Source organism: Mesoplodon densirostris, chromosome 8 (genome assembly GCF_025265405.1).
Source record: "Mesoplodon densirostris isolate mMesDen1 chromosome 8, mMesDen1 primary haplotype, whole genome shotgun sequence".
Classification (NCBI taxonomy): domain Eukaryota; kingdom Metazoa; phylum Chordata; class Mammalia; order Artiodactyla; family Ziphiidae; genus Mesoplodon; species Mesoplodon densirostris.
In genome coordinates, this window is record NC_082668.1 from 41377641 (window position 1) to 41389968 (window position 12328).

The 12328-nt window shown below is 33.3% G+C and overlaps 1 protein-coding gene across 1 annotated transcript in view; it reads left to right on the forward strand.

Moving 5' to 3' along the window:
* DNAH7 (dynein axonemal heavy chain 7) overlaps positions 1-12328 on the forward strand; it is a 243777-nt gene that overhangs the window by 188144 nt on the left and 43305 nt on the right. The window contains exons 49-53 of the mRNA XM_060105782.1: positions 1320-1453; positions 2191-2526; positions 8706-8832; positions 9770-9964; positions 11469-11561. Coding sequence (XP_059961765.1) covers positions 1320-1453; positions 2191-2526; positions 8706-8832; positions 9770-9964; positions 11469-11561 — 885 coding nt within the window. The remainder of the gene's footprint in view (positions 1-1319; positions 1454-2190; positions 2527-8705; positions 8833-9769; positions 9965-11468; positions 11562-12328) is intronic.

Consider the following 12328-nt stretch of genomic DNA (forward strand, 5'->3'; position numbering starts at 1 on the left):
TTCCTGATCACAGGTAGGAAATTTCTCACAAAAACCAAGTTACTCCATTCACAAAGAGGAAATATTCTCTTACCAAGGAAGGTGGGGAGACCCAAGTTCTCCTATTCCTCAGTCAGGGCTGAAGCACATGCAGATGTTTCATAGTGTGTGTCTGAGATTTCACAATCAGTTCAGCTTAGCTACAGTGAAAGGCACGTGAAAGGGAGGAATGGGAAGTGATGCTCAAGACATAGGTGCAGACCTTAATTCAAGATGTGAGGGCAGGCAGACTGCAAAAATAGAGGCTTCAAAAAACAGGGGGGCGGGGGAGGTCAGCTTAAGCCAAGGTCGAGTGTTTATCGGTTCATTGGTGATCAGAGCCAGAAAGTTTCTGCAGTTTATTGCTGTGTGTATTGATAGGTATGTGGAGGCAGGAGTGAAAGCAGATTGTAGAGGGCTGAGGAATGAAATGAGGCGGAGACAGAAAGCATATACGAGTAACATTTTCAGTTATATAGTTATGAAGGCACAAAGAGATGTCGTTCAGTAGCTGAAAGGGATTGTGTGGATGATCTGTTTTTTGCTTTTTAAACAGAGAGACCTAAGCATGATTACTTTCCCACTTATGGGAAAGACTCAGGAGAGGGAGTGTTTTAAGTTGTGGGTGAGACCTGCCTGTAAGAGCCGTTAGGTACCGGGATGAAGAAGGGTTAGCAGACTGCATCTTGATGGACACTGTTGAACTGTATATTCCTTAGTTCATAGTAGTGGATCAGTATCATATTTTAATATGATAATATAATACAACATAATATATGCTGTTGTAATATGATATTATAGTATATATCATTATAATACATAATATGATTGTCATACTGTGAATACCGTATATACTTATGACAAGAAATTGTTCTTTTTTTCTCTCATCTCTTTGTAAGATCTCCTTTGCTTTTTGACACCACTGGGATCCTTAAAACATGAATCAGCTAGTCCAGCCAATATGAAGGATGGTCTCCAGCCTGATTCTAATTGATTTGGGGATTAAAAGGTAGTCAGAAATTGGACCAATTTGAAATAAGAATAAATTGATCACCAAACAAAACCCTCTGAAGTATTACATTTATGACCATGAGAAACTTCAGTGGGTTTTTAATCCAACAATCCAGTTTGCCTATACACTTAATCACCATGTCTACAAATTCCACTTTTCACACATACTACCATGGTGAATAGAGTCAGTTTTAAGATCAGAATTTGAAGTGTATAAGCAGAGGATTTCTCTGTTGAGCCTTTCTCAACAGAAATAGTGATACAATTGTTGTGTACTCTTTCATTTATAGGTGACGCTATTAAATTTCATGATCACTTCAGAGGGAATGCAGGATCAGCTTTTGGGAATTGTGGTGACACGAGAAAGGCCAGACCTTGAAGAAGAAAAGCAAGCCTTGATATTACAAGGAGCTGAAAACAAAAGGTTTTAAATGTTATAAAACACAGAATTATTCTTACTTGTTTCAAGATCACTTAGAATCAATTAAAGTACATTTTAAAGATCTACTTTGTTAGGTTTAATAGGTGCATTGAATAGAAAGACTTAAGTGGAAAATATATGGTATTACAGAGTCTCTATGTTAATTTGGAAAATTGCATTGCAGAGTATATTTTTACATACATGTTCTTAGGCATTGGAAGAATTCAGAGGCCTGCCACAAGTCAAAGCAATATATTTTCAACTATTCAATGAAGTTTTAGCACAAAAGTTTTAGTATTCATTATGTAACTGAGGTTACCTGTTTTCACTGGAGCATAGTCTGAATGAATATGTTGCCTTCCATTTTCTGCTTGTAATATCTATATCCTAGGTAAAAAGGGTAATGCTCTAGAAGTCATGAAAAATTTCAGAAAATAAATGGAGTGATACTTTCCGTTCATTGGGGGCTGAGATTCTTAATGGCAGAGTAGATGGGCTTACCATCTCTCTCTCTAGTTACCACATAAATGATCATTAGAAAGAGAAGTGGAGCAGAAAGGCCTGTCTTTTTGACATTCTGCAAGATAAGAAATTAATTATACAACATCACTGTTAGGGACATTTGTCACAATGTGATGCATTTCTTAAGGTTACAAGCTCTTTGTTTCTTATGAAAGAACATATACATGAAGTGATTTTTAATGATTTCTTCTTCTTCTGAGAAAATTGTTTTTTTCCAGGCAGTTAAAAGAAATAGAAGACAAGATTTTAGAAGTTCTTTCATCTTCGGAAGGCAATATATTAGAAGATGAAACTGCCATTAAGATATTATCTTCCTCCAAGGCTTTGGCTAATGAGATTTCTCAAAAGCAGGAAGTAGCGGAAGAGACAGAGAAAAAGATTGATGCCACCCGCATGGGCTATCGACCTATTGCCATTCATTCCTCCATCCTGTTTTTTTCTATTGCTGATTTAGCTAACATCGATCCCATGTACCAATACTCACTGACCTGGTTTATTAACCTTTTCATCCTGTGTATTGAAAATTCAGAGAAATCAGAAATTTTGTCAAAAAGGTACGTAAAAACAATACTTATTAATATTAATAGTAGCTAATGCATGAGAAATAAACAGTAATCGGTGGCCTTCATTGTTGTTTCAGAGTGGTGTGCACCTTACAGCCACATAGCTAGAGTGAACTTGATTAATAATTGTACCAGAAATAAATCTGAGCATTATAAATTGAACAGATGTGACCAAATTCAGTCTTCCAGGACTTTGTTTAAATAGATAATAGGATTATAATGTAATTCTAAAAAGAGGAAACATTTACTTCTGTTTATCATTTGCAAAAGTTATTTATGATGGGAGGTGTGGAAAGAGGAGGTAGTCCCCCTCAAAGATATGACTCTTACCCTCTGTAAGCTTGCATTCCAAAAGTTACATATTCACATTTTGATATACACATGTATAAAATTTGTCAGATAACAGGGTTTTTGAAAAATAATCTTGTGATTTTGTTATTCTTATTTATATAAAATACCTTATTTTACTGTTGGCTATTGCAGTAAGTAATGGAACTAAGACCTACTTAATAGTAAGTCTCTGAGAGAATAAAATTTCATTTTATTTGTTGTCAGTGAGATAAATTTTAGTTGGTATTAAAACATGTTTTTAATAGAGTCTAACAGTAAATTACTTCTCGAACAAATAATTGCAACCTTTGCCCTTTATAACTTTATCAATCCATACGAAGCAAGATACTTCAGTTTCCTAACTGTTCATACCCACAAAAGAAACTCGATTTACTGCTTATCACCAACAGTTAAGAATTATCTTTTAGAAATCCAAAATGCTCATCTCTTGAAATCTAACTTGAATTCCTTCATTTATCCTGGTAGAATTTTGCTAAATTTTAAATGTTCTTAGAATGAGCAATTTTTGGTTAGTATCATTCATTATTTTACAAGCCTGTATATGAGACTAATGAAGCTGTTGGACTGACACTTGGCTTAACAAACAATTTTTCAAATGTCTGCCCATGAGAAAGAAAAGAAAGGGAAGAAGAGGGTATCTTTACAGAAGGAATGCATGATGGTAGAGTTTAAAGTTTCTTTTTATATTATGATATTTGAAAATGTTTAGTTTATTTCTCTATTTCTTCCAGTATCTGACATTTTCAAGGTTAGCAAGGATTACTGAGACAGAAAACAAAAACTTAAGTGACCTTTCTTAGAAAAGTTCCCAGCCCTTTGCATTATTGACTTGAACATGCATGTCTGGTTTTCACACTAGATCCTGAATTCCCTGAGGCGAGGATTTTTTTTTTTTTAATATTCCTAGAACAGAGCTAATCACACGGAGCAACATAGTACGTAATGTTCTGCTTTTCACTGCAGTTCTTAATTTCTACTTCGGTTAAAACAAAATCACTGGGCTTCCCTGGTGGCGCAGTGGTTAAGAATCGCCTGCCAATGCAGGGGACATGGGTTCGAGCCCTGGTCCGGGAAGATCCCACATGCCGTGGAGCAACTAAGCCCGTGCGCCACAACTACTAAGCTTGTGCTCTAGAGCCCGGGAGCCACAACTACTGAAGCCCGCTCGCCTAGAGCCTGTGCTCCACAACAGGAGAAGCCACAACAATGAGAAGCCCACGCACAGCAACGAAGAGTAACCCCTGCTCGCCTCAACTAGAGAAATCCCACATGCAGCAACGAAGACCCAATGCAGCCAAAAATAAGTAAATTAAATAAATAAATTTATTAAAAACAAAACAAAACAAAACAAGATCACCAGAATGCTATCATTTTAATTAGTTTAAAATCAAGGTATGTCCTAGAGTCTAGGGAAGAAACTTTCTTTGCTTTGTCTCTTAAAGACATATTTTGTGTACAAGATTTAAAAATTAGGACAATTTTATGCTTTAAAAATAGTTATTGGTTCCTTTATTACCTCATTATATTAAATTAGGACTCAGCCACAAATATGACATCTGCTTCTTCATAACTATGATATAGCCCCTTATGATTTATAGGAAATAAAATTCTTTTCCCCAGATGTAAGATTTGACTGAAATCCAGAAAACAAAATGTGCCTTTTTATTTTTAGTTAAAATCCTTTAATGTAGAAACAATGAAAATCATATTTATGACTAAAGTGATCTTATAAATATAATTCTGGGACCAAAGAGTAAATAGAAAAAAATGCATTTGAAAACTTTGATTGAAGTTATTAATATTCTTACAGAAACATGCAGAAGTCAGAAGTATTTGCTTGAAAATTTTTCGTAAGTGAGCACACCTGTGTACCTAGCAGCCAGGTCAAGGCATAGAACATTATCAATAGCCCAGAAACCACTCTGTGTCCCCTTCTAATCACTATAGCCCCATCCCCCAAGGTAGTCACTGTCCTGACTTTCAACACTAGAGATGAGTGTTGCCTGTTTTAGAACGTCATATAAATGGAATCGCATGGCCTGTGCTCTTTTTTTCTGGCATCTTGCACTTCACATTGTGAAATTTATATTGTTTTGCACAGTGCAAAGTAGTGGTTTATTCACTTTCATTGTTAAATCGCATTCCCTGTGCTCATTATTGTTGGACAAGTGTAAAAGCAAATCTCCCAACCCAGAAATTTTCTCCACAAAGTAGTAGAGAAAGAAAACAGTTTTTTATTGAATAATTATTAAACCATAATGTGATCCGCATCGACCGACAATCCACTAAGAGACGGCAAAGACAGAAATCTTCTCCTGACTTTACCAACTGAGTTAGCAAACTGGCTTCATCCAGAGGAAAAACAAATACCTTATCTTTATGACAAGAGGTAGTTTTGCAGTGAGGAGCCAGGTGCCCATGAAGATGGCTCTCAGGTCTTTGAGAAGGACATTCCTGGGTCATAAAGTTGACAAAAAGCCTGCTTAGTTTTCACAAGAATTTATACACATTTCAAAGAGACGAGAAAGTATGTATAATTTTAAATTTTCAAACTTAAATGCTCTAAGGAGAAGGAGGAGAGGGAAATCTCTTTCTAACATTTTCAGTGTAAAAAAGGTAAACCTCTTATTTTTATTTGTCCTTTCACTATACCACAAATTATTCATTCACTCTACTGTTGAGGACATTTGGGTGGCTTCTAGTTTAGGGCTATTATGAATTTTTGCTGTCTTGTACACTCTTGTACGTGGGTATTGTATGTACACATGTATGGTAGGTATATATACAGAAACACGATTGATGATCACAGGGTATGCATATGTTCCATTTTAATAAATATCACCAGGCTTTCCTGGTGGTGCAGTGGCTAAGAATCCACCTGCCAATGCAGGGGACATGGGTTTGAGCACTGGTCCAGGAAGATCCCACATGCCGTGGAGCAACTAAGCCCGTGCACCACAACTACTGAGCCTGTGCTCTAGAGCCCATGAGCCACAACTACTGAAGCCCACACATCTAGAGCCCATGCTCTGCAACAAGAGAAGCCACCACAATGAGAAGCTCGCGCACCGCCACGAAGAGTAGCTCCCGCTCGCCACGAATAGAGAAAAGCCTGCGCGCAGCAACGAAGACCAAATGCAGCCATAAATAAATAAATAAATGAATAAATAAATGAATAAATAAATAAAATTAATTTCAAAAAAATATGATTAATAAATATTGCCAACAGAATTTCAAAATGGCTACAGCAAGGGAGACTCTTTTAGGAGTCCTGCTTAATCTTCCTTTTTTTTTTTTTAGTAAATAGTAAGAAGCTAGCTGTCATTCAGAAATTAAAGATAGAGTTCTCATAGAAATCATTTTTTGTCAATCATTGATAAACATCAGATAACCTGTTAAATATGTACGAGTTTTACTTGTCAATCATACCTCAATAAAGCTGGGGGAAAAAACATCAGGTAACCCGTGTTCTCTGTGCAGCTATTGAATTATAGCTATAACAAAGGCATAGAAAGCATGTGACTATTAACACCAGAGTACTAAATTGTTTGCGAATCTTAATATTGGTCTAAAATTATCTCTAATTTCTTTTTACTCAGAGATAAAAATATTTCATTTTTGTTTGTCTTCTGATAGTTATTTGTAATAATTATTATTTAATAATACCAAACATATAACTAAATTTATGTTATAACTACTATGGTATATACTATGAAATAGCCATAATAATCGGGATCATCTTTTATAAAATTTTTAATGCATCAGAATTTATTATAGCAAAATAAATAACTAGCAAAAAAATAAGCACAGAAACAAAAATCTGACTAGAATATAGCTTTGTTACAGGAACCAAACTGAAATCAGTCTCTGTCTCTCTCTCTCTCTCTCTCAAAAATACATGTAAGATCACACATGCCGGTGCATACAGAGTTTTGTCTTTTCCTTCTACTTCTGTCAAGATAATTTTCCCATGTTATTAAATACTCTTCTGAAATATAATTTTTAGTAGCTGTACAATATACCTTTTAATGAATGCACTATAATTTTCTTTATAATTTTCTTACTGTAAGACTTGCAAGTAGTGTCCAGCTTTTGTATTATAAATAACACTACAATAAATATAAATGTCCACATTTGATTATTTCCTTTGGCTGAATCCCAAAATTAGAACACAGGTGTTCATTTCTTTCAGACTCCTGATATAAATTCATTTCCTGTAAGGTTATTCAAATGTACAATTCCATCAGAGGAGCATGACTATCTTACAACACTGTCCCACACATCAGCATTGAAAATAATAATTTTTACCCTCTTTTATACTGTAACAGATTATTAAAATATATTTTAATTGGCATTTTAATAAAATATTTTAAATACTTGATATTTAAGTATTTAGAAATATTTAAATATTTAAAATATTTATTTAAAAATAAATATATTTTTATTGGCATTTAATGAAAATGAACTTGAATTTCTAGTATGATTGACCCTTATAATTTTCCTTTCCATCTTCCTATCTACAAGAGGAAGTTTGTCTTAAAGTGCAGAAATTATTTAATTTTAGAGAGACCAAATTTGAGTCACCTTATATTAATTGTACTGTTATAAGAGAGAAATTAAATGCCAAGTGTGAAAAGACCATCTATAAGCATAAAAATGGGAACAGGAATTGTATGATTATTTTGAATTTTCAAAGAATTCAACTGTATCTCAGCAACTAGTTTCAAGGACCTCTCTACCGAGCCTTTTTCAGAGTTCTCAATTAGAAATAAAATATATAATTTGTTGTAATTCTTTCTATGGGAATGCTGGCAGGGGGTAAAATAGTTAAAGAAATAGGGAGGTAAGGAAGAAACTAGAGCAGTTATGATCTACAGCTTAGGAAATCAGTCTGGAAATAACCAAGATATGGTCATACTGCTAGATTTTTTTTTTCTAGGCACATTAAGCAACACCAATATCATTTTGTTTAATCATAAACTATGCTAATTTTCCCTTTAGATACTTTATCCTTTAGATAATTTAGGTCATTAATCTATGTAAATCATTAGCTTACTACAAATGTTTTCAGCTAACTTTATTTCTATTATAACTATTATAACCTATGTAATAAAAATATTTTTAAAACTTTTGTCTCAGTGGTAGTTTACCCCTCATGAGATAATTAGTGAAAATGCTTAAAGTGCTATATTCATGTTAAGAATTATTATGAATACAGATCACACATGTTAGCACTTACTAGGAAATTGTTAGTTGCAAATATTGTGATTATTCACATTTCTGTGTCTTGTCTATGTGGTAAATAAAAATGTAGTTTATCAAGTTTTGTGATTTCTCTGGCTTTTACGGATTTATGAGCAGAGTAGCACACTACTAAGCTTAATGTTAATTTAATAAAGGAGCTATTGACTTTAGTCTGTTCATTTAATATATAATATAGAGCATTTGGAAGTGTTTATGGAATAAAGAAATCCAGTTTTACCCCAAGAAATGTTTTATAGTTAGAAATAGTCCAAAAACTGTTAAAGGTAATAGATTAATATACTGTGCCTTGACTTTTTTCCAAAAGGAAGATTAAGTTTTTTAAAAAATCAGGCAACAGTAAAAATGCAATTCTACTGAGATGTTTCTACATTGTGTAGCTCTCAAATTGGTGCCCCAGTTAATAAGGATCCTTGATTTGTTTGGAGAGTAATTGACCAGAAAGCTTATTAGAAGAGCACACATCTAAATCGTTTATAATAGGTTTCCCTAAGAGCATTTTTTCTTAAAGGATAATGCATTTTTCTTTATTTACTTTTCTTTCTGTTGACCCTTAGGCTTCAAATTCTCAAGGATCACTTCACTTATTCCCTTTATGTTAACATCTGCCGATCCCTCTTTGAAAAGGATAAACTACTCTTTTCCTTTTGTCTAACTGTAAATCTGATGATACATGAGCATTCGGTCAGTACTGTTTTAATTTGTAGGGAAAAAAATATTAACGTGAATTCATTAACTTATGAACTTGTGTGGGAATATATATAAAAGGATTGTAAATAGTTAATTACAGTTAAGGCATCACAACTAGATTGAATTTCACAGAGGTGAAAAATAAATTAAGCAGAGTTCATTATATAACTATTACTACTTAAATTTTTGTACGTTTTAGTTTAAAATAGTTTCTATCAGAATCTCATATAAGTATGCATATAAATTAACTAAATATATTGATATATGTACTCCAAGTAATAGTATAAATGGCAATGTTTTTAGAAACTTTTGCAAGTCCATCAAATCTAACCATTGGGCTTAACGATACCATTCATTAATTTTTGCTATGTTTCAAATCTATTAAAATATAGGAAGCAATTTAAGACTAGAAGAGAGGTGTATAAATTCACTATTTTATATTATGTGTTTAAGATTTATTGATTTCATATGACAATGTATTAGTTGAATTCTGAAGGAGTAGAAGCTTTAGTTTTGCATTTCTTGCAAAAATTTCGTAGCAGTACCTCATTACGTTTTATGGAAAATAATTGAAAACATAGCAGATTGATTGCCTCTCAACAATTTTTAGAGCCAATAAAACTCTAAGAAGTCATATAGGAAAGCATATATTCAAAAAGAATAAATTCAGATTTCCAAGTTTAGATCAGTAATTCTGGAGAAAAATTATCAAAAATACCTATCTAAAATTGAACTCTTTTGAAAACTGGTTATAATGGATACACTGGTTTCTTATGAGTAAATACTGAGCTATACCAGTAACTATAGAATTTTATGGGGACCATACCTGAAGCTTAAAAATCAAATAGTCAATTCTTTTAAAATGGTTGTAAGTTTACTATATATATGATGAACTCATTTCTGACTCTTCATGCTACTTTGTTTTCCAAAGATTAATAAAGCTGAGTGGAGATTTCTGCTAACTGGTGGCATTGGACTGGACAATCCTCATGCCAACCCTTGTACGTGGCTTCCTCAAAAATCTTGGGATGAAATATGTCGACTAGATGAGTTGCCTGCCTTCAAAACCATTCGTAGGGAGTTTATGCACTTAAAGGATGGGTGGAAAAAAGTCTATGATAGTTTGGTATGTTTTTAACCCTCTTGCTTATTTCAGAGTTTTTAAATGGAGAAAATAATGTCAAACAATTTACTCTTATCTTTGAATAAAAACAAGATTTAAGTAAGTTTTAAACTGGTCAAATATTAAAATCAGTGTTTCGATTAAACTATCCCCACCTTCAAAATTGGTGGTTTTGTTTGCACTTCTATTCAAATTCCTTGAAATATATAGAGATGCAAAAAAGCTGCATGGTCCTTAAAAGTACTCTTTTTGAATTTCCATGCCAGGTTTTTTATTTATTATCAACTTGTACTTTGGCAATCATAATGGCAGATGAGTTAAAATTTTATAAAGCAGATATTGTTTAGATTTTCTGAATACAGGACACAAACTAATAAATATTTTTGTCATTTAATGAAGGGGAAAAGCTAATAGTTCTCAAATAACTTTCATGAGACCCTATCTTTCTAATTGGAGATAGCTAACATATACCATGATACTCAGTTTCCCTTCTAGAATACATAGGAATTGTTGCCTTCCCTCACTTTTTCTTTTAGCACAAGGGCTAATATTTTGCTGATTCCCAGTTAATTTTTTCTATTGTTTCTACTCTCTGGACAGTCTGCTTTCCTTGGGTTTAATATGCAACAGTTCTGTTGCAGGGGAGGGTGGAGGGGAAGAAGAGCCAGATGCGTGGAGAACACTTTTTCTCTGGTGACCTGTTTGTTGTATTATACATGATAGTGAGATTGTGTCTACACCTGAATTTAAATATTTTGGACTGGATCTCTTTTGGATCGCTCCTAGTTAGTAACAAAACTACATTTCCCAGAGGCAAATAGTTTCTGTGTATAGTAGTTGATTCTAATTTAAATAGAAATTTCCCTATGATGAAGCATGGAGATTTCCTATCTGAGATACCACATAGCCTTCCTAAACGTTTCAAAGGTGCAGGTGTCTTTTTTTCCGTGTTTACTCCTCCTCCTGGAATCTTGATACCTTTCTTCTTGCATATTTTTAATAGCACTCTTTTGACTTCTTCTTTGATATACACATTCTCAAATATCCCTTTCTAAAAAGGATAACAAAAATTCTTCAAAATAAGAAATAACACATATCCTTCTTACTTCATTTGCAATAAATGTTTTTTTTTATAAATAGATAATGAGAGTAGTTGGTAGGTTTTTTAAATGCCTTTGGAGAAATAATGGGGAAAATTTAATGCACATTTATTTTTTTAATAACGGATCATTTTGTGCTATTGATTAATATTCATATTGACATTAACCCTCTTAATTCATGTCTTAGTTTTGTTGTTTTTAGTGGCATTTAAAATTTTCTTTTTATATCTTATTTGATAACTTTGCCCCAACCTAATAAAATTTACATTAGCATTCTTGATTTCATTTAGTCATTATATGTTTTCTGGAAAACTCGATTTAAAAGTCAAAATACTGTTCTTTTTTTTTTTTTTTTTCTTTTAAATAGTCTTCCAAATAACATTGAGTTATATCCACTGTCATTTTAGGAACCACATCATGAGGTTTTTCCTGACGATTGGGAAGATAAAGCGAGTGAGTTTCAAAGGATGCTTATCATTCGTTGCCTGAGACCGGACAAGGTAAATGTGGTCTTTGAAAGCAACTCAGTGAGTCCAGTCCCTCCTCTCTCCACAGTCCAGCCAAACATGTGTTTCCTTATGTAATCGTGGGTCATGGGGGACGTAAAGGAGCCTGGGGGAAATAACCCCACTTCCTTCTAATGCAGCCATTTCTTAAAAAGTGTATATTTATTAAAACCACACTAAATTAGTAACTCACCAGATTATATTTTATAGTTTTATTTATGTTATGATTCTTCCTTTTATCATATGCTTCCCCAGTTCCTCACAATCTACTTCCTTTACATGCAGTAATCTCATTTTTATTCTTACTGTTTTGATGAAATTAGTCAATGTGGTTTACATGAAGCTGATTTACTAGACTTTCTGGCTCCCCAAATGCTATCCTGTACATGGTTTTTTGTTGGCTTTTGGAAAGCTAGTAGAATATTAAGACATTCATCACTGCTAACTACAAAGGAAAATGTCAATACTATTAATTTTCATTTCTTTAAATAATAAATTATATAACCAGTGAATCAGCTGACCTGTCATATCAACAAATTGCAGTACTCATTGACATCCTCATTTGTATTATTAAATTCCATTTAAAAAAGCAACTGTTCACTTAATGGTAAAGACACATACTCACAGAGATATCTACATACTCTGAGAAAATGTAGACATTAGGAGTGTTGGAAAAATAAATTGAACAAAATATTCTAGTTGTCCACTGTTACTGCTTGAGTAAAAGTATACATAATTATTTCAAAATTTACTGTATTCAG